The sequence below is a fragment of the Jaculus jaculus genome, chromosome 10, assembly GCF_020740685.1.
Source record: "Jaculus jaculus isolate mJacJac1 chromosome 10, mJacJac1.mat.Y.cur, whole genome shotgun sequence".
NCBI classification, from domain to species: domain Eukaryota; kingdom Metazoa; phylum Chordata; class Mammalia; order Rodentia; family Dipodidae; genus Jaculus; species Jaculus jaculus.
The window spans coordinates 101,651,636-101,677,285 of NC_059111.1; the positions used below are offsets into that span (position 1 = coordinate 101,651,636).

At 49.4% G+C, this 25,650-nt stretch overlaps 1 protein-coding gene across 6 annotated transcripts in view; it reads right to left on the reverse strand.

Annotated features, from left to right (window-relative positions):
* The window catches only part of Dennd2a (DENN domain containing 2A), a 129,219-nt gene extending 107,013 nt beyond the window's left edge, over positions 1-22,206 (reverse strand). For 2 of the 6 annotated variants that reach the window (XM_045160717.1, XM_045160712.1), the window contains exon 1: positions 5,184-5,258. In XM_045160717.1, the coding sequence (XP_045016652.1) occupies positions 5,184-5,236 (53 nt within the window). In that variant the 5' untranslated portion in view covers positions 5,237-5,258. Of the gene's footprint in view, positions 1-5,183; positions 5,259-5,307; positions 5,358-18,353; positions 18,479-22,149 lie in introns of those variants that run through there. The other 4 variants (XM_045160718.1, XM_045160715.1, XM_045160714.1 and 1 more) reach the window with 4 other exon arrangements.
* Between the last annotated feature and the right edge of the window lie 3,444 nt (positions 22,207-25,650).

Sequence of the window (25,650 nt, forward strand, 5' to 3'; positions counted from 1 at the left end):
ACAAGGTGGCGCATGTATCTGGACTTCGTCTGCAGTGGCTAGAGACCCTGGTGCGCCCATTCTCTCTATCGGCTTCTTTCTTTCTCTCTGTCGCTCTCAAATAAATAAATAAATAAAGTAGTGTTTTTTAAAAAATGTATTTATTTGCCAAGTAGAGAGAGAAAAGAAGAGGGACGGAGAGAGAGAGTGGGCACTCCAGGGCCTCCAGCTGCTGCAAACTCCCGATGTATGATCCACTTTGTGCATCTGACTTTATGTGGGTACTGGGGAGCTGAACCTGGGTCATTAAGCTTTGCAGACAAGCACCCTAACTGCCAAGCCACCTCTCCAGCCCTGCTTCAGTTCCTCCTTGGGGGCATATACTGTAGGAGAAAGCACATCTCACATCCCATCCCCCACTGTCAGGGACATGTGATTGAAAAACATTTACAAGAAGTGCAAAGTCTTACGACCAGGGAAGAGCTGAGTGCGCGGGAGGGAAGGGATGACCGAATCCTTTTCCCATCCTCCTTCTATTTATGGAGTCATTTAGCTCCAGGAAGTGCAGAGCCCTTCTCCCAGGACCCTGTCGGGAGTGACGCCTGCACAGGCTGACCCAGCCTGCCACATCCTCCTGCTGGCCTCAGCAGCTCTCCCCTCGTGACCCAGCAGGCCACTGGGAACCCAGCCTGCAAATGACAGTGCTCCTCAGAGGTCCCAGTGGAGTGAGGAAATTCGAAAAGGAAAGGCAAAAAAAAAAAAATCACGATGAGCTAAAAAAGCCCCTATTGGGGAGATGCTCCCGATCACGAACACAGGGAAGCGAGCGACAGCGAGTCAGGACTGGAAGTGACAGTACCACCCTGGGCCCTCCCTAGGCTGCCCTGCCCGGCTGGCAGAGGCTGCGGCGGAACCCAAGACTACCAAGACTCCCATCACCAGTCGGGCACTCCTTCGCCTTCTCCCTACCACCCCTCCACCACATGGCACATGTCTGCACAGAGAAGCGGTGTCAGAGAAGGGGGTGTTAGAAGGTAGATGTTCTTGACAGTGTTTTTCTTTATTTTTGTTTTGTTTTGTTTGTTTTTAATTTTTATTTATTTATTTGAGAGTGACAGAGAGAGAAAGAGGCAGTTAAGAGAGAGAGAGAGAGAGAGAGAGAGAGAGAGAGAGAGAGAGAGAGAAAATGGGCGTACCAGGACCTCCAGCCACTGCAAACGAACTCCAAATGCGTGCGCCCCCTTGTGCATCTGGCTAACATGGGTCCTGGGGAATGGAACCTTGAACTGGGGTCCTTAGGTTTCACAGGCAAGCGCTTAACCACTAAGCCATTTCTCCAGCCCAGTGTTTTTCTTTAGCTCTTATTTATTTATTTATTTATTTGAGAGCAACAGACACAGAGAGAAAGACAGATAGAGGGAGAGAGAGAGAATGGGCGCGCCAGGGCTTCCAGCCTCTGCAAACGAACTCCAGACGCGTGCGCCCCCTTGTGCATCTGGCTAACGTGGGGCCTGGGGAACCGAGCCTCGAACCGGGGTCCTTAGGCTTCACAGGCAAGCGCTTAACCGCTAAGCCATTTCTCCAGCCCTTTTTTTGTTTTTTTTGAGGTAGGGTCTCGCTCTGGCCCAGGCTGACCTGGAATTCACTATGTAGTCTCAGACTGGCCTCGAACTCACGGCAATCCTCCTACCCCTGCCTCCCGAGTGCTGGGATTAAAGACGTGCGCCACCACGCCCGGCACTTTAGCTCTTTTTTTTTTTTTTTTAACCCCTTTGTAAGCTGCAGAGCCCACCTCTTCAGAAGAGAAAATTCTGGAGGAAGTTTTTATATTTTGTATTTCCCCAAGGCAGGATCTGGCCCTGAACTCACTCTGTAGCACCAGGCTGGCCTTGAACTCACGGTGATCCTCCTACCTCAGCCTCCCAGGTGCTAACACTAAGGTCGGGTACCAATGCACCCTGTTTGTTTTTTGTGAAGTCCTATTCTTAGTTATTAGGAAGTTGATCAAGCCAGCAAACAAACAAATAACAAACTGGGCTCCATGCTTTAGGCCTCTAATCTCAGCTACAAGAGGCTGAGGCAGAAGGATCAAAAGTTCAAGACCCCTGGGGAACTTAGTGAGACCACCTCATAATAAAAAAATAAAGAAGGGCTGGAGAAGTGGCTTAGCGGTTAAAGTGTTTGCCTATAAAGCCAAAGGACCCAGGTTCAATTCCCCAGGTCCCACATAAGCCAGATGCACAAGGTGGCGCTTGCGTCTGGAGTCCGTTTGCGGTGGCTGGAGGTCCTGGTGTGCCCATTCTCCGACACCCCCATCTCTCTGTCTCTCTCTGCCTTTTTCTCACTCTGAAATAAATAAATAAATAATATTTAAAAAAATATATTATTGTCTGTAATCCCAGCACTAGAGAGATGGAGACAGGGAATTTGGGGGCTTATTGACTGGCCAGTCTAAACAAACTGGTAAGCTTTCATAGGTTCACTGAGAGACAGTTTCAAAAGGAGCTGCACAATATTAGGCCCATTAACACTCGATCATGGGTGGCGAAGAAAGACAAAAAAAAAAAAAAAAAAAAAGCCATTGTGCTGGTTTGCATGTAAAATGTCCTCAGGAGGCTCATGCGTCTGTGATTAAGCTTCATGCTCAATCCCCAGCTGGAGAAGCCTTTGGGAGGTGGAGCCCTGCCAGAGGAGGTGTGTCAGGGCGGGCCAGCCCTGCCAGCCGGTGCTAGCTGACCGTACTTCCTCCCAACCGACACGGGAGACGTGATGTCGGTTCTTGCCATACCTTCCCACCATGATGAAACTTCCCCTAGAAACTATAAATCGGAAATAAACCCTTTTCTTCCATAAACCGATTTTGGTCAGGTGTTTTGTTCCAGCAACGAGAAGGAAACTGCTAAAGCCATCAAAGTAGAAGAGGGACTGGCTGGAAAAAAGAAGCGATTCACAGGAGGGGGGACGAGAAGGTAACAGGACGGGGTCATGATCAAAATATAGTGTGTGAGCCAGGCGTGGTGGCGCACACCTTTAATCTCAGCATTTAGGAGGCAGGGGTAGGAGGAAAGCTGTGAGTTCGAGCGACCCTGAGACTCCATCGTGAATTCCAGCTCAGCCTGAGCTACAGTGAGGCCCTGCCTTGAAAAACCAAAAAACAAAAACCATTATGTTACATGTAGGAAAATTATCAATTAAAAAAAAAAAAAAAGCCAGGTGTGGTGGTGCACGCCTTTAATCCCAGCACTGGGGAGGCAGAGGTAGGTGGATTGCTGTGAGTTCGAGGGCACCCTGAGATTACATAGTGAATTCTAGGTTAGCCTGGGCTATAGTGAGACCCTACCTCAAAAAATTAAAAAAAAAAAAGCTGGGTATGGTGGCACAGGCCATTAATCCCAGCACTTGGGAGGCAGAGGCAGAAGGAACACTATGAGTTCAAGGTCACCCTGAGACTACTTAGTGAATTCCAGGTCAGCCTGGGCTAGAGTGAGAACCTATCTCCAAAAAAAAAACCCACAAAAAGCAGTGGTGATGCACACCTTTGATCCCAGCACTCAGGAGGCAGAGGTAGTCAGTTAGAGGCCAGCCAGTGACTACATAGTGAATTCCAAGTCAACCTGGACTACAGTAAGACCCTACCTGGAAAAAAAAAAAGAACAAGGGGCTGGAAAATGGCTCAGTGGCTAAAGGAGCTTACTTATAAAGCCTGCCAGCCTGGGCTCAATTCTTTAGCCACCCATGAGGGCCAGATATAAAAAGTGGCACAAGTGTCTGGTGTTCTTTTGCAGTGGCAAGGAGCCCCAGCACACGCACACACACACAAATAAATAAAAAAGAATAAGGGACTGGAGAGATGGTTTAGTGGTTAAGGTGCATGTCTGAAAAGCCCAACGGCTTGAGTTCGATTCCTGAGTACCCATGTAAAAGCGGATGCACAACGTGGCACATGCGTCTGGAATTCATTTGCAGTGGCTGAAGGCCCTGTGCATCCTCTTTGTCTCTCTTTATATCTTTCTGTTTGCAAATAAATAAAACATTTTATTTATTTACTTGAAAGCGACAGACACAGAGAGAAAGACAGATAGAGGGGGAGAGAGAGAGAATGGGCGCGCCAGGGCTTCCAGCCTCTGCAAACGAACTCCAGACGTGTGCGCCCCCTTGTGCATCTGGCTAACGTGGGACCTGGGGAACCGAGCCTCGAACCGGGGTCCTTAGGCTTCACAGGCAAGCGCTTAACCGCTAAGCCATCTCTCCAGCCCAAATAAAACATTTTTAAAAATAACTAAGTAAAAAAGAATAAGCTGGGCATGGTGGTACCCCCCCTTTTTTTTTTGTTTTCTTGAACTCATGGCAATCTTCCTTCCTCTACCTCCCAAGTGTTGAGATTAAAGGCATGTGCCATGATGTCCAGCATGTTGCACTTTTTTAATTTTAGCACTCATGAGGCTGAGGTAGGAGGGTTGCCATGAGTTCAAGGCCAAACCTGGGGCAACAGAGTGAGAAAAAAAGAATGAACACACAAATCTGTCTAGAATTCACTCTGCAACCCAGGCTGGCCTCAAATCATGATGACCCTCTGATTTCAGCCTCTTGAGTGCTGGGATTAAAGGCATGAACCACCAAGCCTGGCTTTTGTTTGCTTTGAGTCGGGGTCTCAGGTGGCCTAGACTGCACTTGAATTTAACTAGTAGCTAAAGATAACCTTGACTTTTTTTTTTTTTTTTTGAAGCAGGGGTCTCACTTGAGCCCAGGCTAGCGTTGAACTCAGTGATCCTCCTACCTCAGCCTCCCATGGGCATGAGCCGCTGGGCTGAGCTTGACCTTGAACTCTTGCTTCTCCTGTCTCTACCTCCCAAGGCACTTGCCACCAAGCTAGGCTTTTACTCCATCCTTCCTACTGATGCCTTTACAGACTTGGAAACAGAGGTCTGGAGGGATGAGCTTTTCCCACGGTCCTATGCATGCTCAATGAACTCAGGTTGTCCAACTCAGGATTGTTCCAGATGCTTAATGTGTACCCAGGAGGCAAGGTACGGTCTTCCACTCCTGGACCCGAAGGGGCTCGGTGACTTGTTACTAAGTTGATTTCATTAAAGCACAACCAGCCCCTTCTCCCTGCCCCCGTGCCATGGGCGATGCAGCCTCACGCTGCTGTTTAGGACTTCTTTTCTCCCTTCAGGCTTCGCTGATAGTCACTTTAACCTCACCTCACTGAACAGCAACACGGAGGAAGGGCGGCAGGGTCACCCTGTCCTGGCATGAGCTCCAGGGCTATGCCTCCCAAGGCCGGATGTCCACACCACACCAAACAGCGGCTTGGGTGGAATGTACCTGAAGGTCACACGCGCTTGCTCTCTGGCAGGCATCTCTGGTTCCAGCTGCGCTGCCCGCAAACTCCTCTCTCTTTCCTTCCTGTCCTTCTCTTCTCTTCCTTCCCCTCCCCCTCCCACCCTCTTTGGCTGACTTCTGTTCCTTCTTTCCATGAGCGAAGAGTTTCCAGGCCTGGCCCCTGGCCAGCACATGTGGACAAAAGACAGCAGTCTTAGAGGGAGACGTCATCTCCCATGCCGTCCGCGGGGCCAGCACAAGACAGCCCAGCGAGGCCGCTGCCCTGGCTGCTCCCAAGGTTCTGGGAAAGGGGTGAGAGATGCGGCCTGGCACAGGGGTTAAAACAAATAGTATGGATGTTTCCAGAGCCAGGTGTAGATGCCAGTGAACCCCGAGAGCTGCAGAAGCTTGGGTCAGCTCTTCCCTAAGCCTTAGTCCTCCCTGAGCTGACAGCTGCAACTGCTTTGAAAGACCAGGGAAAGGATGAAGGGAGATTGCACCTGTGACGTGCTGGGCATGGCACACAGCCTGTGAAAAGGGCTCAACAAAGGTCTTATTATAAAGTCAGCCTAACCCTGCCAAGTAATGCTAACAGGAATGATAATGCAGGGCCCTGGGTTGATAAAAACAACCACATCCTTATTCAGAGGACAGCCTCGCTGGTTCATAGGGCAGCGGAACTCTCACACAAGTCCCAACTGGGCTGGGGATTCATTTCAGCAGTAAAGCACTTGCCTAGCAGGCACAAAGCCATGGTTTCAAATCCCCAACGCCGGGCTGAAGAGATGGCTTAGCAGTTAAGGCACTTGCCTGCAAAGCTAAAGACCCAGGCTCAATTCTCCAGGGCCCATGTAGGCCAGATGCACAAGGTGGCACATGTATCTGGAGTTCATTTGCAGTGGCAGAAGGCCCTGGCGTGTCCATTCTCCCTCATATCTGCCTCTTTCTCTCTCTCAAATAAATACAATAAAAATAATAAATAATAAAGGTGTGAGCCACCATGCCCTATTAAAAAAAAGATGTGGACTGTCATGCCTGACTGTGGCCATCTTAAAAAAAATATATCCCAACAACACACACACACACACACACACACACCCCAACCCTCAAACATGATTGTTCTGACAACATAATTGGACAGTTACTTTGCAGCAGAAGCGGGGCATCTAGAACAGCCAGGACCCTGCTTACCTTCAGCCTCTTGCCCCCTTGGGCCAGTGCAGCCTGCTGTCCTGGCCTTCCACAGGCCAGCGCGAGTCTTAGGAGCTGAGGTCTCTTTTCTGTTTGCTTCCTAACTGTGCCTGGTTCCGTACTCAGAAGTTGTGCAATGCCTGGACATGTGTTCATTTTTATTTAGCTAAATTTTGGGATGGAAAGTGATCTTTTGCTTACTATTTCACTTAGCTAATCTGAACCAATATGGATAAATTAGAAACTGATCAATAAGATTAATCTACAAACCAGCCATGGTGGCGCACACCTTTAATCCCAGTACTCGGGAGGCAGAGGTAGGAAGATTGCTATGAGTTCAAGGCCACCTGAGACTACATTGTGAATTCCAGGTTGACCTGAGCTAGAGCCAGACCCTACCTTGAAAACAAAACAAAACAAAAAAAGGGATGGAGAGATGGCTTAGCAGTTACAGCACTTGCCTGCAAAGCCAAAGGACCCAGGTTCGATTCCCCAGTACCCACGTAAAGCCAGATACACATGGTGACGCATGCATTTGGAGTTTGTTTGCAGTAGCTGGATGCCCTGGCACACCCATTCACCCATTCTCTCTCTCTCTCTCTGTAAATATCTAAATAAAGTACAGATAACAGACAAAACCGCAGGCAGCTGAATGGATGTAAAAGATTACAACTGTTCAAGACAAAAAGACAAGCTGGGTCCAGGGAATGTGTAATACATATTTAACAAAAACCAGTGAGGAGCCAGGCGTGGTGGCACACGCATTTAATCCCAGCACTTGGGAAGCAGAGGTAGGAGGATCGCCGTGAGTTTGAGACCACCCTGAGAATACATAGTGAATTCCAGATCAGCCTGGCCTAAAAATAAAAATAAAGCAATAAGCAGTGTTCCTGAAGGTAATGCTGCCTTCCACACATAGTGCACACATTTGCACACACACCCACGTTTATCCACATGCATACACACATCATACACACGTGAACAAAAATTTCTAAAAACCACAGTTTGAGACTAGTTTAAAGGCTGAGTTTGAATGACAGTAGATATTATGAAACAAATGTTGGAGGGTCCAAAGGAAGGCAATGGAAGTTGGAGAGTCACAGTCTGCATTGATACAAGTAGAATCTGGTTGCCCTTAAACACTATGTTAATATTATATAGTCTGCCTACTAGAGAGCTCATGTTCAAATTTAATCCTCATTCAGAGCTATTAAACGGTGAGAGAGGAAGCCATGCGTGGTGGCACACGCCTTTAATCCAAGCACTTGGGAGGCAGAGGTAGGAGAATCGCCGTGAGTTCGAGGCCACCCTGAGACTACATAGTGAATTCCAGGTCAGTCAGCCTGGGCTAGAGGGAGACCCTAACTCCAAAAAAGAGAAGAGAGCCTTAAAATGATTGGGGCTCTGCCCTTGTGAATGACATAATCTACAGGATTAATGGGTTGAGCTAATGCACTATCCCTATCCTAGGGAATATGTGTTCTCTTTCTCACATGGTAAGGTCAAGTTTGTTTAGGAGAAATCTATAGAGTAGGTAGGCAGAACAATGAGGGAGAAAGAACAGACAGCTCCAGATGGGGAAAGCCACAGTGTGCGCATGAATGAGACGTCTGAGGGGGAGGAAGAAAAGGCAGAGGTCCAAGGCCTGTGACTGGGGGTTGCTCCTCACCACGTCACCCTTGATGACTTACTTCTAGGCCTTCCAAGTAGACAGCAGGTGAGCTCTGATGCCGGACCGTGCACACAGGACTGCTTGTTTGTTTGTTTACTATAGGACCTCCCTGTGTTGTCCAGCTTGACAACTCAAGTTATTTTCCTGCCTTCGCCTCCCAGCAGATAGAATTCCAGGCATGTGCCAGGCAACAAGCTTCTGGACTTTTTAAAAAAAGTCATTTCATCTATTTATTTATTAGATACAGAGGGACAAAGGGAGAGAGAATGGGCACGCCAGGGCCTCTAGCCACTGCAAACGAACTCCAGACGTGGACCTGGAGAACTGAACTTAGGTCCTTCGGCTTCTCAAGCAAGTGCCTTAACCACTAAGCCATCTCTCCAGCCCGCTTCTGCACTTTTTATTTCCCTATTATATCTAGTCCAGGCCTTGGCCTACTGCAAATGATGCATAAATACTTGAATGAAGAAAAAAAAAATCAGTAAAGATCTTTTTTCTTTTTTTCAGAAGAAAATTGGTGCAACCAAAACAGTATGGTAATCTAGGGTAAGGAGTCAGTCTCCAAAATATGTAATAAAGATGTGACAATGGGAATCACCCAGTCAGAATGATCTATTGGCTCTTTTTTTTCCAATTTATTTTGAGAGAGAGAGGGAGAAATAGGTTGATATGTAGAGAGAATGGATGCACAACAGGGCTTTTAGCCACTGTAAACAAACTGCAGACGCTTGTGCCATCATGTACATTGATCTGGCTTATGTGGGTCCTGGGAATCGAACTCAGGTCATTAGGCTTTGCAGGCAGGCACCTTAACCACTAAGCCATCACTCCAGCCGCCCCCCCTTTTTTTTGAGGTAGGGTCTTACTCTGGCCCAGGCTGACCTGGAATGCACTATGTAGTCTCAGGCTGGCCTTGAACTCCCAGCGATCCTCCTACCTCTGCCTCCCGAGTGCTGGGATTAAAGGCGTGCGCCACCATGCCCAGCTTGCTAACTCTCAAACGGGAGTTCTATGTGATCCTAGGAATCTGGGACACTCAGGGGGTTCAGAGCAGTGACTGTTCACACATTGGCACCGCAGCATTTCAATACTGTGGCAACTAGCACAACAGTCTCAGTGCATAACTATTCCCCATCAACCTTGACTTAGTTGTAAGAAGGGTTAAGTGCATCTGCTAGATCACCAGCCATGAGGACAGGAAACTGGCCACTGCATTTACCATCAGTGACCCGGCCTGTGGTTTCAGCAGATGGTTCGCGACGGATGGAAACCACTTTCAGGGGTGTGGGGAAGGAACCTGTAGACCTCCAGGGAATCTTCCATTTGTAAGGTGTCTCAACATCCTGAAAGTGGCCTTCTCTTTTTCTTTTCCTCCAACAAACTGGCAACCCGAACCCCAAGCGGTAGGTGTAGCTACAGGCAGCCTCTTTGCCCCTTTGGGCCAGGTCTCTGCTCGCTGGCAGGCCCGGCATCCTGGCTGTCCCACATTCAAGAAAGGAGAGCCTGGGATATGAGGCGCTCTCGGCCCTGTCCTTGTGGTCCCGGGATCTAAATGTGGTTGTTTTGAGAGGCATTAAACAGCTCTCTCCCCTCCTCGGCCTTTTTCCCATCCTGTTTGATGCTTCAGTCAGTTGGGAGGTAAACAAGAGTACACTGGTCCCCCTTTGATGTCCTGGGAGTTTGTATGTGTCGCTGATTGTCACAAATACAAACGATGAAACTGGCCAGATGGAAAGGATGACAGTCACCGAGAGATTCCAGCGAGTTCTCCTTGGGGTTCAACAGCCACACGCTCCATTCCAAGTCTGAGCAAACCTCACCTGCTGTTCAGAAGGTGAAAGAGAGAACGCCTCTGCGGCCACCCTCACACAGCCGGATACACTGCCGTGGTGAGGATCAGGGGGACATCAGGCAGCGGCTTCAGGACCTCCTTTCTGCTTTTGCGGCGCTGACCCTGACCGAGCCCATGTAAACTGGTCTCCCTGTACCAGCAGGGGACATGGGTTCTGGGCCACAAGCTGCCCTGTCTCAGGGCTTGTCCCAGACCAAACAAGAGCATCCCGCCTTCCCAGCTAACCTCTCTCTGCCCTTCTCGGTCATCTGGAGAGTTTTATCTATGCTTCCCAGGAAGGAGAGAAATGCATGTGAAATGACAGACGCTGCTCCAGTGCTTCGTGTGCTGGGGACAGGCGGTCAGTCACCACTTCTCCGTGGTGAGCTGGAAGGGACGGGAACCACCGTCCTCCTCTGACTCACTGAGAGGAACAAGCTTTGCAGGCAAGTTCAGGTTACCCACCCAGTCTCTCACCTTCCTAAGACTCAGGCTCTACTCTGATTTTTTTTAAAAATTAATTTCTTGGGCTGGAGAGATGGCTTAGCGGTTAAGCGCTTGCCTGTGAAGCCTAAGGACCCCGGTTCGAGGCTCGGTTCCCCAGGTCCCACGTTAGCCAGATGCACAAGGGGGCGCACGCGTCTGGAGTTCGTTTGCAGAGGCTGGAAGCCCTGGCGCGCCCATTCTCTCTCTCTCCCTCTATATGTCTTTCTCTCTGTGTCTGTCGCTCTCAAATAAATAAATAAATAATTTTAAAAAAATTAATTTCTTGGGCTGGAGAGATGGCTTAGCAGTTAAGGCACTTGCCTGCCAAGCTCAAAGACCCTGGTTCGATTCCCCAGGGCCCACGTAAACCAGCTGCACAAAGTGGAGTTTGTTTGCAATGGCTGGAGGCCCTGGCACACCCATTCTTTCTATCTTCTCCTTCCCTCCAACAAGTAAATAAAATATTTAGGGCTGGAGAGATGACTTAGTGGTTAAGCACTTGCCTGTGAAGCCTAAGGATCCTGGTTCGAGGCTCGATTCCCCAGGACCCACGTTAGCCAGATGCACAAGGGGGCGCACACATCTGGAATCCATCTGCAGTGGCTGGAAGCCCTGGCACGCCCATTCTCTCTCTCTCTCTCTCTGTCTCTTTCTCTGTATGATGCTCTCAAATAAATAAATAAAAATAAACCCCCCAAATTAAAAAAAAATTAATAACTTTTAAAAAAAACCTTAAATTTCTTTATCGGAGGGGTAACAGAAGAAGAGAGAAAATGAACAGGCACGCAAAGCCCTTCGGCCACTGTAAACAAACTCCACACGCATGCACCACCCCTGTGAGCCAGGCCCTACATGAATGAATACTAGGGACATGAACCCAAGTGAACCCAAAAATAGAGGGTCCAGCTCTTGGCCTTTGCCAGTGGCCACAAGGCTCAGCTATAGGACAGCCAGGTTCTGTCTAGAACAATTAATTTAAAATTTTTTGTTGTTGTTTTCAAGGTACGGTCTCACTCTAGCCCAGGCTGACCTAGAATTCACTATGTAGTCTCAGGGTGGCCTCGAACTCACGGCGATCCTCCTACCTCTGCCTCCCGAGTGCTGGGATTAAAGGCGTGCGCCACCACGCCTGGCTAATTAAAAAAAAAATAAAAATATTTTATTTATTTATTTGAGATAGAGAGAAAGAGGTAGTAGAGAGAATGGGCACACCAGAGCCTCTAGCCACTGCAAACCAACTCCAAGCGCATGTGCCACCTTGTGCACCTGACTTACGGTGGGTACTGGGGAAATGGGACCTGGGTCCTTTGGCTTTGCTGGCAGGTGCCTTAACCACTAACCCATCTCTCCAGCCCAGTGCTCATTTCTCTTTTAACCCTATCTCAGTCTGCGACATCCCCCCCACCCCACTTTCTGTGGTCCAAGACCTTAGGCATGCTGGTATCCCCTTCCACACTCCAGCTTGAATACAAGGTTATTATTGTCCATTAGCCTCCAGATTTGCAGGGAATTCCTGCTAAATCAATTTCACTGCATCTCCTGAGAACAAGGAAGTATGACGAAGACGGTAGCGGATGTGGCTCAGCAGGTAGAATGCGGGCCCAGCACGCGTGAAAAGGCTGGCTTCCATCCCCGGCTCTGTATAAACTGGGCGTGGCGGTGCATGTCTGCAATGCAAGCACTGTCATAGCCAAAGTCACATTTGTGACCCCTCCCCATCCTGGCCCACCCCCCCCAGCTTTATCTCTGCTTCTACTTCCACCCGTAGGCAAGTCTGATGTCAGGAGCCTCCAGGATCCCTACCTTAGAGGACAATACTCCTCTTCCCTAAGCTTGCAGCAAGAGCTTCAAGGGTGATTCACCTCCTCCACCCCTAAGGCCAGGGGAACATCTGACTGCTGGGGTTTTCACAACTCAGTAATTAGAGAAATGGGGCCGGCGTGCACTTCTCTTCTAGTCTGCTAGACTGCACACAGACGGCGGGCCGGGGGGGGGGGGGGGGGGGGGGTGGTAAACACATCAGAAGGAAGTAAAAGAATAATAATAGTAAAGTCTCATGGTCCACCTTCCATGCAGAGTTGACTTTTTTCACCCTAGTAAGACACAGATTTTAAAATCAAGTCAAGCCGGGCGTGGCGTGGTGGTGCACGCCTTTAATCCCAGCACTTGGGAGGCAGAGGCAGAAGGATCTCCGTGAGTTCAAGGCCACCCTGAGACTGCAGAGTGAATTCCAGGTCAGCCTGAACTAGAGTGAGACCATACCTCAAAAAACCAAATGTATGTATGTATGTATGTATGTATGTATGTATGTATGTATGTATATCTATCGTGATGGAGAATGGAATTTCAAAGGGGAAAGTGTGGGTGGGGGGGAGGGAGGGTATTACCATGGGATATTTTTTATAATCATGGGAAATGTTAATAAAAATTGTGAAAAGAAAAAAAAAAAATCAATCGGACCTGGGTCCTTTGGCTTTGCAGGTAAACGCCTTAACCGCTAAGCCATCCCTCCAGCCCTCACTTCTCACTTCTTTTTTTTATTAATTAATTTATTTATTTGCAAGCACAGAGAGAAGAGAGAAGGATAGAGAGAGAATGTGCATGCCAGGGCATCTAGCCACTGCAAACAAACTCCAGATGCATGTACCACCCTCTGCATCTGATTTATGTGGGTACTGGAGAATTGAACCTGGGTCATCAGGTTCCATAGGCAAATGCCTAAACCCATGGAGCCATCTCTCCAGCACAATTCTCACTTTTGGTTAGAGAAGCTTCTCTTTTCAGATGGCGGTGACCTTAGGATGACTCAGAAGGCACCATGGTGCTGAGAAGAAGTGACAGAGGAGTGCTCAGCACTGAGACATCTCTATTACACCTTCCAAGGCTCAGGGTCCATTGTGGAAGAGGTAGCAGAAAGAATGTAAGAGCCGAAGGAAGGGCAGGACTCCTGACAATGCAACTGTTCAGATACAAAATGGCCTGGATACCTATGACCTCTGTGGTGGTTTGATTCAGATGGCCCCCATAAACTTAGGTGTCTGAATGCTAGGTTCTGAGGTGATGGAGATTTGGGAATTAGCACCTCCTGGAGGCAGTATATTCTTGGGGGTGGGCTTATGGGTGTTATAACCAGCTTCCTCTTGCCAGTGTTTGGCACACTCTCCTGGTGCTGTTGTCCATCTGATGTTGCCCAGGAGGTCATTTCCACCCTCTGCTCATGCCATCATTTTCCCCAGCCATCATGGAGCTTCCCCTCAAGTCTGTAAAGCCAAAAAAAAAAATCAAGTCAAAAGACCGTATGAGCTGGGTGTGGTGGCGCACGCCTTTAATCCCAGCACTCAGGAGGCAGAGGTAGGAGGATCGCTGTGAGTTCGAGGCCACCCTGAGACTACACAGTGAATTCCAGGTCAGCTTGCGCTATCGTGAAACCCTACCTCAGAACCCTCCCTTACCCCCAAAAAGGACAGTCTGGAGCTGGAGAAATGGCTCAGTGGGTAAGTGCTTGATGCTCATGCATGAGGCCCTGAGAAAGCCTAAGGCCTGAGTTCAATTCCCTTGCACCTACATAAAAAGCTGGGCATGACCACACACACAGTCCTGAGTCCTGTTGGAAGAGGAGACCCCTAAAATCACAGTGCTAACTTGTCAACCAGTCTGACCAAAACAAAAACAAAAACAAACATTTAAAAAAAAAACAGCACCTCTGGGTTCAGTGACAGATTCTGTCTTAAGGACACACACAGAGGAGTGACAAAGGAGGAGAGGCAGCCAGTGTTGTTCTCTGGCCTCCACACACAGACGCATGGGGTGTGTGCCTCTGCATACACACACACACACCACACCACACCACATACTACACACATGCAAAAAAAAAAAAAAAAAAAAAAAGTTTGACTATGGGGCATAATGCTGTCTATTTCTCTTGAAATATTTTATTATTTGAGAGACAGCATAGATAGATAGATAGATAGATAGATAGATAGATATAGATATAGACATAGACATAGATATAGATAGATCGATAGAGAGAGAGAGACAGACAGACAGACAGACAGACAGAGAAAATCTACCCATTGCACACAAACTCCAGATATGTGCACCATCTTGTGCATCTGGCTTACAAGGGCACTGGGGAATTGAAACCAGGATCTCAGGCTTCACAGGCAAGTGCCTCAACCACTAAGCCATCTTTTTAGCCCAGTGCTGTCTATGTTTGAACATCAAATATAGAGAGCTGAATTCATTACTTGTCTTCTATCACCAAAGGAGCAGATGGGCCTGACAATTCTCCTGCTGGCTAACCAGAAAAAAAGGATGTCAAGACAGCTTAGGGTAGCCTAGGCCAGTGGTTCTGGTGGAGAAAGGTCCACCCCTGAGCTCATGAATCTTGGTTTGGTCCTACAGGCCAATCCCTGATGCCACACAGGGGTGGGAATACATGGCTGAGGTGCCACGGTTCACAAGGTGCGTGTGCAAAACCCAGCACGTGAGAAGGTGGTTTCACCAGCATCTCTCCTAGAAGCGCCAGTCCAGGGTTGCATCAGGGAAGAAACCCCTGTCCCCCAGTCTTCAGCAAGGTGACTGACAGAGCAGTCCAGGAAGACCTGCAAAACACTGCAAAGCAGAAAGACCAGGAGCCACACAGAGACCGTAGGACACAAGTCAAGCCTTGTGACCACACCCACACTGGGATCTTTTAGGTACTGGGGTTTCTGCGGGGCCCTGTGAGGAGTGCATCTCTGACATGGGTCAAGCAGCCACTCTCTCAGCCTCTGCCAAAGCTTTTCTTTTTTTCTTTTTCTTTTTTGTTTATTTGAGAGCAACAGAAAAAGACAGAGAGAGAGAGAAAGAGAGAGAATGGGCGCACCAGAGCCTCCAGCCACTGCGAACGAACTCCAGATTCATGCTGCACCTTGTGCATCTGGCTTATGTGGGTCCTGGGGGAATCAAGTCTCAAACCAAGGTCCTTAGGCTTCACAAGCAAGCACTTAACTGCTAAGCCATCTCTCCAGCCCCAAAACTTTTTTTAATATTTATGAGAGAGAGAAAGAGGCAGAGGCGGGGGAGAGAGAGAGAGAATGGGCACACCAGGGCCTCCATGCTGCTACAAACAAACTTGATATGTGCACCCCCTTGTGCATCTGGCTTATGTGGGTCCTGAGGAATCAAACCTGGATCCTTCAGCTTCACAGGCAAGCGCCTTAACTGCTAAGCCAACTCTCCAGGCCCACTGCTGAATCTTAACATCATCCTGAAGCTTCCAACGAGCAAGTAGACAAATCCACTAATGCTCAGAGCCCACTCTGAGAGATTGGTCTAGAGAGGGATCCAGACATGAGTTATTTAAAAAGCCTTCTCTCCCTTGGCTGGGCATGGTGGCACATGCCTTTGATCCCAGCACTCGGGAGGCAGAGGTAGGGGGATCACTGTGAGTTTGAGGCCAGCCTGAGACTCCATAGTGAATTCCAGGTCAGCCTGGGCTAGAACGAGACCCTCTCCAACCCTCCCACCCCAAAATCCCTTTGAGGTAGAGTACTTACCTAGCATGTGTGAGGACCAGCCTGGGTTTGATTTCCAGTACCACAAAATAAGCAAAACTCAAAAAACAAAAACCCCTCTCTGGAACTTAAATATACATTCTAATGTGTAACCAGGTTAAAAATGTTAAGAACTTTGAGTCAGGTACGGTGGTACACACCTGTAATCTCAGTTCTTGAGAGGCTAAGGCATTAGGATCCCAAATGTGAGGCCAGCCTTGGCTACACAGGGAGGCCCTGTCATAAACAAGCAAGAAGTTTGATGGGGAGAACAGAATGCCATACTTAATGTGAATTTAAGATGGCTAAAGCCAGACATTTGGAGCATGCCTATGATCTCAGCAGAGGTAGGAGAATTACTGAGAGTCCATGGCCACCTTGACCACACAGGGAGTTCCAGGTCATCCTGGGCTAGAGTGAGGCCCTACCTTGAAAAAACAATAAATAAATAAATAAAAAGGTCCTGTAAAGACTGTACTCTCAGAGATCATTTTTTAAAAAAGTTTTACTTATTTATTTGAGAGAGAGAAAGAGGGAGGAAGAGAGAGGGAGGACCTCTAGCCACTGCAAACAAACTCCAGACACATGTGCCACCTTGTGAATCTGGCTTTATATGGGTATTGGGGAGGTGAACCTAGGTCCTCAGGCTTCACAGGCAAGTGCCTTAACTGCTAAACCATCTCTCCAGCCTTTAGGTATCATTTCTATAGTTCCTTACTACAGAAGTTTCTCTGTGTAGAGTACCACAAAAAAAAAAAAAAAAAAAAAAATATATATATATATATATACACACACACACATACATACATACATATGTGTGTATATATATATATATATATATATGTGTGTGTGTGTGTGTGTGTGTGTGTGTGTGTGTGTGTGTATATGATAAAATAAAAAGCTGGCTTTAGTTGGAAGAAACCATGTAGACTTCAAAGGGCACAGTAGAAAGGCCTAGCAAGAGATTTGCAGGTTCCCTGCCTTGTGAAGACACCAAGGGGAAGGAAGAGTCACTAGGCAAACAGTGTAGTCTGTAGCTCCTCTCAGCTTCCAGTCCTCCTTCGTCCACAACTTCCCCTTGTTGCAGCCACCAATATTCCCACGCTCAACTCCTCTTTGGGGAGAGGATCCAAGATCTTCTGAATCCCATTCTCTTAGAGGCAGGTTCAGTAACAAGCCCAGTGGACTTGCCAATCTCAATGGAGCCTCAAAATGCTACTCCTATAACCTCTGCCTGTTTTGCCATTGAACAGGATTTCCAGTTGCTGGTATACTAGGCTCTACCTGGCTAGGCTTCTTCATACTGGGGTCTCTGCCCAACCACCTGCAGGCTAAGAATGATTACCTCCTTATACTTTGTGGCCGGGCAGCTGGATGCTAACTTCTCTATATTCAGGGAAATAAATTTTATGTCTACTTATTTGCAAGGAGAGATAGAGAGAATGGGCATGCCAGGGCCTTTTACCACTGCAGACGAACTCCAGACATGCCACTTTGCGCATCTGGCATACCAGAAGACGGAACCTGGGCTGTTAGGCTTTGCAAGCAAGCAAATAAGCACCTTTGGCCACTGACAAATCTCTCCAGCCCCCATTCAGGGAAATAAATGTCACTTCTTCCTCCACTTATGGAACCACAGTCTCCTTATTCTATAATTCCCCTGAGCAATGGCACTGAGTCACAACTGTCTGCTCCCCTAGCTGACACTCCAGCCATCAGTGAAATGCGGGCTGTGCCCCCACTCTTCCCATTCAAGAGTTCATGAGGCCTGTGCTGCCTAGCTTCCGAGGTCAGTCAGGTCATGGACAGACAGCCAGGAAGGGATCTCCTAGTTCTGAGAGGTAGATGGTAAAGAATGATAGTCATACATCCCATCTTTTGTAACAGTGATGACAAAGTTTGTTTCTTTCTTTTCTTTTCTTTTCTTTTTTGGTCTTATCTATGTTTTTCATTTTGTTTATTCAATGAAGACATTTTTTTTTTTCCCCTCTGTCACTCTCTAGTCTTTACATGAAGTTCCCTTGATGAAACTCCCAGCTGAGTTCAATTCCAGGAAAAAATTTGTTCTGAAAAGTCATTTGTATGCTTTCTGTTGTCCCAAATCCAGAACTATGCAATCCCGTGCATTTTTGTTTGTTCCTACACTGCCAGAAAACGGGGGGCCAAATCCGTTGTCCAAGTGTTGTAATCAGCTCCACTCAGGCCATTCACAATGTCCACTCCCCCTGCTTCGCTTTTTCTCTTGAAAAAAAATTTTTTTTTTTTTTTTTGTATTTTGTTTTAGTTTCAGTTACCTCCTCACCCTGCACCCAAGCCCATCACCAGCACCTACCTCTAGATCTCTGGAATCTTTCCATCCTCTTTCCCCTCACCTCAGCTACTGCCATCGCCTTGCTGGACCGTAATTCTGGCTTGGGTGCTGCAGAGCCTCCACCCCACGGCCAGGGTGAGCCTCCTAAGACTCAAAGCTGGTCCATCATTCTGGCTCTGGTGAACTCCTCCCACACACAAATTCTCCTGGCCCCGCCTTGCTTTCTTAGAGAGAGAGAGAGAGAGAGAGAGAAAGGGGGGGGGAGAACTCAAGCCACTGCAATTACATTGGATTCTCTCTCGTTTGCCAATCTTGGTGATTCTGCAAGCTGTTCTCACTGCCCAAAACAACTTTCCATACTTTAAAAAAAAAATTTTGTTCATTTTTATTTATTTATTTGAGAGTTGACACACAGAGAGAAAGAGGCAGATAGAGAGAGAGAGGGAGAATGGGCACGCCAGGGCTTCCAGCCACTGCAAACAAGCTCCAGATGCGTGCGCCCCCTTGTGCAACTGGCTAACGTGGGTCCTGGGGAATTGAGCCTTGAACCTGGGTCCTTAGGCTTCACAGGCAAGAGCTTAACCACTAAGCCATCTCTCCAGCCTTTTTTTTTTTAAACTCCTTGGTAAAGACACCTCCAGGCTCAGCCTAACCAGCCTCTCTCTGTGGTCCTTTCCTGAACTGGAAACTCTTTGGGTTCCCTGTCTCTATGGCTTGCAGCACTCATGGCCAGGCCAGGCCAGGCTGAAGCGTTTCTTGAAGGGAGAGAGAGGAATTCTTCATCAGTGTCCCCACTGCCCAGCACACAGAGCCATTTATGTGAATGAAGGCATGCCTGGGCAAGGCTCAAGTCTTCCAGAGTAAAGGACTAGACATCAGCCCCTCTGCCAGCCTCCTTGTTATCTTGCCTCAAAAACAGTGTCTGCAAGATAGGGAAATAGCTCAGATGAGAGAGTGCATGAAGCCTTGGGTTTCATCTCAGGGACCACATACAACCAGGCATGGTGGCACATGGCTGAGATCCCATCACTTGGGAGGGGAATGCAAGGTTGAGGGCTGGAGAGATGGTTCAGCTGTTAAAGGGACTTGCCTGCAAAGTCTGATGGTCCAGGTTCGATTCCTCAGGACCTATGTAAAGCCACATGCACAAAGTGAAACATGTATCTGGAGTTGGTCTGCAGTAGCAAGAAGCCCTGACACATCCATTCCCTCTTCCTCATTCTTTCCCTGCTTGCAAATAAATGTATTTTTAAAAGAGGGGGATTGGAGGGATGGGTTAGTGGTTAAGATGCTTGCTTGCCTGCTAAGCCTAAGGACCCAGGTTCAATTCCCCAGTACCCACATAAACCAGATGCACAAGATGGCACATGTGTCTGGAGTTTCTTTGCAGTGGCTGGAGGCCCTGGTGTGCCAATTCTCTCTCTATCTCTCAAATAAATTAATTAATTAAAATTGTTTAAAATAACAGCTCGGGCTGGAGAGATGGCTTGGCAGTTATGGTGCTTGCCTGCAAAGCCAAAGGATCCAGGTTCAATTTCCCAGGACCCATATAAGCCAGATGCACAAGGTGGCGCATGCATCTGGAGTTCATTTGCAGCAGCTGAAGGCCCTGGTGTGCCCATTCTCTCTCTATCTCTCCCCCGACCCATCAAATAAATAAAAATAAATAAATAAAAAGATTTATTTAAAAATCAGTAAAAAGGGCTGGAGAGATGGCTTAGCAGTTAAGGCACTTACCTGTGAAGCCAGAGGATACCGGTTCAACTCTCCAGGACCCACGTAAGCCAGATGCACAAGGGGGTGCATGCATCTGGAGTTTGTTTGCAGTGGCTGGAGTCCCTGGCATGCCCATTCTCTCTCACTCTCAAATAAATAAAATCTTTTTTAAAAAATCAGTAACAGCCAAGCATGGTGGCACACTCCTTTAATCCCAGCACTTGGGAAGCAGAGAGAGGAGGATTGCCATGAGTTCAAGGCCACCCTGAGACTACCTTGTGAATTCCAGGTCAGCCTGGGCTAGAGTGAGACCCTACCTCAAATAATAATAATAATAAATTAATTAATTAAAAATTACAGTTCAAGGTTATTCTCGGATACATGGCAACTATGAGGTCAGCTTGGGCTACATGAGACCCTACTTCAGAAAACAAAATCAAGGGCTGAAGAGATGGCACAGCACTTAAAGTGCTTGCTTGCAAAGCCTACGGACCTAGATTCGATTCCCCAGTTACCCATGTAAGCCAGATGCACATGGTGGCGTATGTGTCCAGGGTTTGTTTGCACTGGCTAGAGGCTCTGGTATGCCCATTCTCATATTCTCTCTCTCTCTCATAAATAAATAAAGAATATTTTTTAAAAATCAAGGGGCCAGAGAGCTCGCTCAGAAGTTAAAGGCACTTGTTTGCAAAGCCTGACAGCTCATTCAATTCCCCACTATCCACATAAAGTCAGATGCAGTAAGTGGCACATGTGTCTGGAGTTCGCTTTATTTGCAGCGGTGACGTACCCAAACATGCACTCACTGTCTCTCAAGTGAATATTTTAAAATATAAACAACAACAACAACAACAAAAAAAAAACAGTCTCTGAGTTGAGCATTGGAGACACACACATAATCCAGCACTTAGAAGATGTAGGCAGGAGAATCATAAATTTGAGGCCAGACAGTGTGTGTGTGTGTGTGTGTGTGTGTGTGTGAGACTTAAATCTCAAAAACCAGGCGTGGCGGCAGTTGCCTTTAATCCCAGCAGATGCAGGAGAATCACTGTGAGTTCGAGGCAGTCTCTGTTTCTATCTGCCCCTGACTTCCTCTCAGAATCCTGCTTCAGTCCTTAAACTGGCCATTCCCAACACTTCTATTCCACTCAGGTATGCCACTGCCCTGGGAAACTATCTGGTTCTTTTATGTAGTTACCAGAGAGGGTGTAAGCATTTCATACACAAATTACTGCAGGGTGGCCATTATAATACTATCACCCCACCCCATCATTACCTGATGTCATTGGGGGAGATGTAGTCACATCCCCAAAGCCCATCGGAACACCAGCCAGAAGTCATTCTGCTTTTTTCCCCCAGCCAGTTGGGTTCAACCACTTCCCTTGTTCCAATCAATCCATGGCCCAGAAGGGCACTTGCCCAGCTTCCTGCCCAGGCCCCTCACGACAGCAGGATCCCTCGGGCTGAGCTCAGTGGTCTGAATCCAGAGCTCGGGGACCCTCCCCAACATGCTCATATCCTGTGCAGCTCAGACACTTCCCCTGGGCTGCATCTGCTCCCCACTCCATCCTTGGAGACGGGGTGGGGGAAGAGAGGGAGAAGTAAAATCCAAGCTTCCTCACCTCCTTGGAGACCCAAGACTGCAAACTCTTGACCACAGCCAGGGGAAAGGGCCGGGGGGGGGGGGGGGGGGGGGGGCTTGGCTGCTCAGCCGTCTGGACTCTCCCACCCGGGTGAACCCACTCTCTCGCTCACTCTCGGGCAGCCCTAAGTCACGCGGCCCCGGGGACGAGGATCACACACACTTCGAACGAGGATCACACACACTTCGCACAAGTTTGCACGCGCCGCACAAGTTTGCACACTTTGCGGGGCAGCAGGACGGCGGCGCCTGCGGGTCCCCAGCGCCCGCCTGCGGGGAAGCCCAGGGTGGCGTCGGCCCCGAGCCACTCCCCAGCCCTGGATCCCGGCAGCTCTCCCTCCCTCCTTCCCGTACCCCCTCTCTCTCTCTCTCTCGGTGTGCAACCCCCCCACCCCCCCACCCCGGCTAACCACCAATCCCCCCCCCTCCACCCCCGGCGCCCCGGGATCCCGACCCTACCTCTCCGCAGACGCCGGCTCCGCGGGCTCCGGGGCGCATCGCCGAGACGCGCGGGCGGCGCGGGGCGGGCGGCGGCGGCGGCGGCGGGGGCCCGGGGTGCCATGGCCCGCAGCCGCTCCGCGCCTTTGTCCCGCGCTCCTCTCCCCCGGCCGCGGCGAGCCCCTGGGCTTCCCCGCGCGCGCGCGCTCCCGGCGGCCCTCGGCGGCGCGCTCCGCTCCTCCGCGCCGCTCCCGGCTCGCCGCGGCCCCTTCCTCTCGCCCCGCGCGCGCAGACGCTGGGCCGGGCCGCGCCGCGCGCCCCCCTCCTCCCGGCCCATCCCGCCCGGCTTCCCGAGAGCTAATCCGCAGCTGGCGGGCGCCCGGCCGGTTGCCACGGTAACCGCTCTCCCAGGGCCCGCCGCCGAGGGGAGCCACGGTAAACAGGACCTTCTGCACGACTCGCCCCCCACCTCTCCCTTTCGGCGGCGGCGGCGGCGGCGGCGGGGGTCCGGGGGGGGGGGTGAGAGAGAGATACGATGGCTTAACCCATTCTGTGCTGAAGATCGCCGCGTGGGTTCCCCGTTCCACATGGAGGCCGGGGACCCCCACCCCCCCATGTAGGGATGCGCTCAACCCCGGGGCTGAGACACCCAGTTTGCAATATTTTATTCATTTGAGAGAGAAAGGATATATATATATATATATATATATATATATATATATATATATATATATATATATATATATACATATATATATATATATATACATATATATATATATATATATAGAGAGAGAGAGAGAGAGAGAGACAAAGAATGGGTGCACCAGGGCCTCCAGCCACTGCAGACGAACTCCAGACGAATGAGCCCCCTTGTGCATCTGGCTTACGTGGGTCCTGGGGAATCGAACCTGGGTCCTTTGTCTTTGCGGGCAAGCGCCTTAACCTCTAAGCCATCTCTCCAGCCTTGAGACCTCAATTTAGACAGCAGGGAACCCACAGCCACACTCAGGGCCATGAGCTTGTTCTTGGGGGAACCTTAGCTGTGCAGTGGACCCCCCCCCCCAGCCGCCACACTGCCCCTCCCTCCCCCGTGCCCGGCAGCCTGGCAGCTGTAGTGACGGTCTTGAGACAGGCAATTTTTAAGGACCCAGGACCCAGTTCCTCACAGAAGAGCCCCCAAACCCTCCAGCAGGCAGGCTGATCAGGAAAAGCTCCCAGAAGAGCAAAATTAAACTGTCCCGAGATCCCCTTTTACATAGGGACAATCAAGGCACGTACACCCGGACTGCGGGACAGAGGTTCACATGGAAACGTCTTCCAGAGGAGGGAGTCAGGTATCCAGGCTGGAGCAGAGTCAACAATTCCCTGGAGGGTTGATCGGCCCTGGATGTTGAGTGAGGAGGATGAGGGAGGGCCAGAAAGGCAGTCCGGGAGGAGGGAAGAGTATGGCTGAGGACCATGCCTGGTATTTGGGGAAAGCTAAGGAGTGAGCGCAGTAAGGCCAGATTGGCAGGTTTGAAAGGTTTTTGAGCACAGGAGTGCCAGCTGAATGGGCATTAAGCCAGAAGGTGGCAGTGTGCAGGTGTTGGGGGCAGGCCTGGCCAGTCTGTATCCTACAGGAATGCTCTGCTCGCCTGCAATCGTGGGACCTCCAGAAGAATTAGAATTGAGCCGTGCTTCCGGGGATGGCCAAAGGTCTAAAGCAGGGGTGGGGTGAAAAGACAGACTTCACCTTACTGGATCGTCAAATGGGGTGCTGGAGAGAGAGAGAGAGAGAGAGAGAGAGAGAGAGAGAGAGAGAGAGAGAGAGAGAGAGAGGGAGGGAGGGGGAGGGAGGGAGAAAACTGGGCAAGAAGGTGCACGCACGCCTTCAATCCCAGCACTCAGGAGGCAGAGGTAGAAGGATTGCTGTGAGTTCGAGGCCAGCCCCGAACAACACAGTGAGATCCAGGTCAGCCTAAGCTAGAGTGAGACTCTACCTCGAAAAAACTTAGAAAAAAGCAAAACAACAGCATTGCCTATCAAGAGGAATGCCAGGGTCGGCATAATGGTGCGTACATGCCTGTAATCCCAGCATTCTCCACTCTCTGGAGACTCAAGCAGGGTCTCCAGCCTGAGTGCACAGTGGGATCCCCCTCCCCCCCCCCAAAAAAAACCAGTAATAGCTACAATAAAAGGAACTTCAAGCCAGACATGGTGGCGCTCACCTTTAATCCCAGCACTCAGGAGGCAGAGGTAGGAGAATCACGGAGAATTGGAGGCCACCTTGAGACTACATAGTGAATTCCAGATCAGCCTAAGCTAGAGTAAGACCCTAACCTCAACAAACAAAAACAAAAACAAAAAATGCTCATCCCATTAAAATCTTTGAGGCTTTTTCTAAATTCTTCATGCCGTACCTGTTCCAATGTTGCAGACCTTCAGAATAGAACTTTACAAAGTGCAAGCAGTTTCTTAAAGCATTCCTGTTTTGTTTGCATCATTCTAAGTGTGCACTTTTGAAAAGATCAGAGGCTTGGCTTCTGGAGGGTTAATGGCTCCCAGGGCCACGGGGTATCTGCAGCAGCAAACTGGCAAGGTACCATGAGAACTGAGCCAAGAGCCCAGCTGGCTGCATCTCGCAGCTCACTGCACAGAAGAACCCAGCAGCCTGAAAATGTGGGTGTGGCTTCCGAGTTGTCATGTCTCAGGTGGCCAAGACAATGAATGGGCTGGAGAACCACATAGGTGGCAACCACTAGGCCACAGAATGCCACCTTTTCATTGTGGGGTACTTTTTGTAGAGTCAAAGAGAGAGTGGGAATGGGCGCACCAGGGCTTCCAACCACTGCAAACGAACTCCAGATGCATGTGTCCCCTTGTGCATCTGGCTAACGAGGGTCTTGGGGAATTGAACCTAGGTCCTCTGGCTTTGGCTTTGCAGGCAAGCATCTTAACCACTAAGCCATCCCTCCAGCCCTTCTTTTCTTTCTCCTGGCCCCTCCACCCCCAAGGTAGGGTCTCACTCTGGTCCAGGCTGACCTGGAATTCACTATGTAGTCTCAGGGTGGTCTCGAACTCATGGCAATCCTCCTACTTCTGCCTCCTGAATGCTGGGATTAAAAGTGTGCGCCACCATGCCTGGCTTTCCTTTTTGAGGTAGGGTCTCACTCTAGCCCAAACTGACCTGGAACTCACTATGTGGTCTCAGGGTGGCTTCGAACTCACTGCAATCCTCTTGCCACTGCCTCCTGGGGGCTGGGTTCAAAAGTGTGCACCACCACGCCCAGCTTGGAGTTCATTTTTTAAAATACATTTTTAAATATTTATTTATTTGTTTGAGAGAGAGGAGAGAAAGAGAATGCGCACATCAGGGCCTCCAGCCACTGCAAATGAACTCCAGAAGCATGTGCCATCTTGTGCATCTGGCTTACATGGGTCCTGGGGAACCGAACCTGGGTCCTTTGGCTTTGCAGGCAAGTGCCTTAACCACTAAGCCATCCATCCAGCCCTCATCATGGAGTTCTAAACACTAACTCA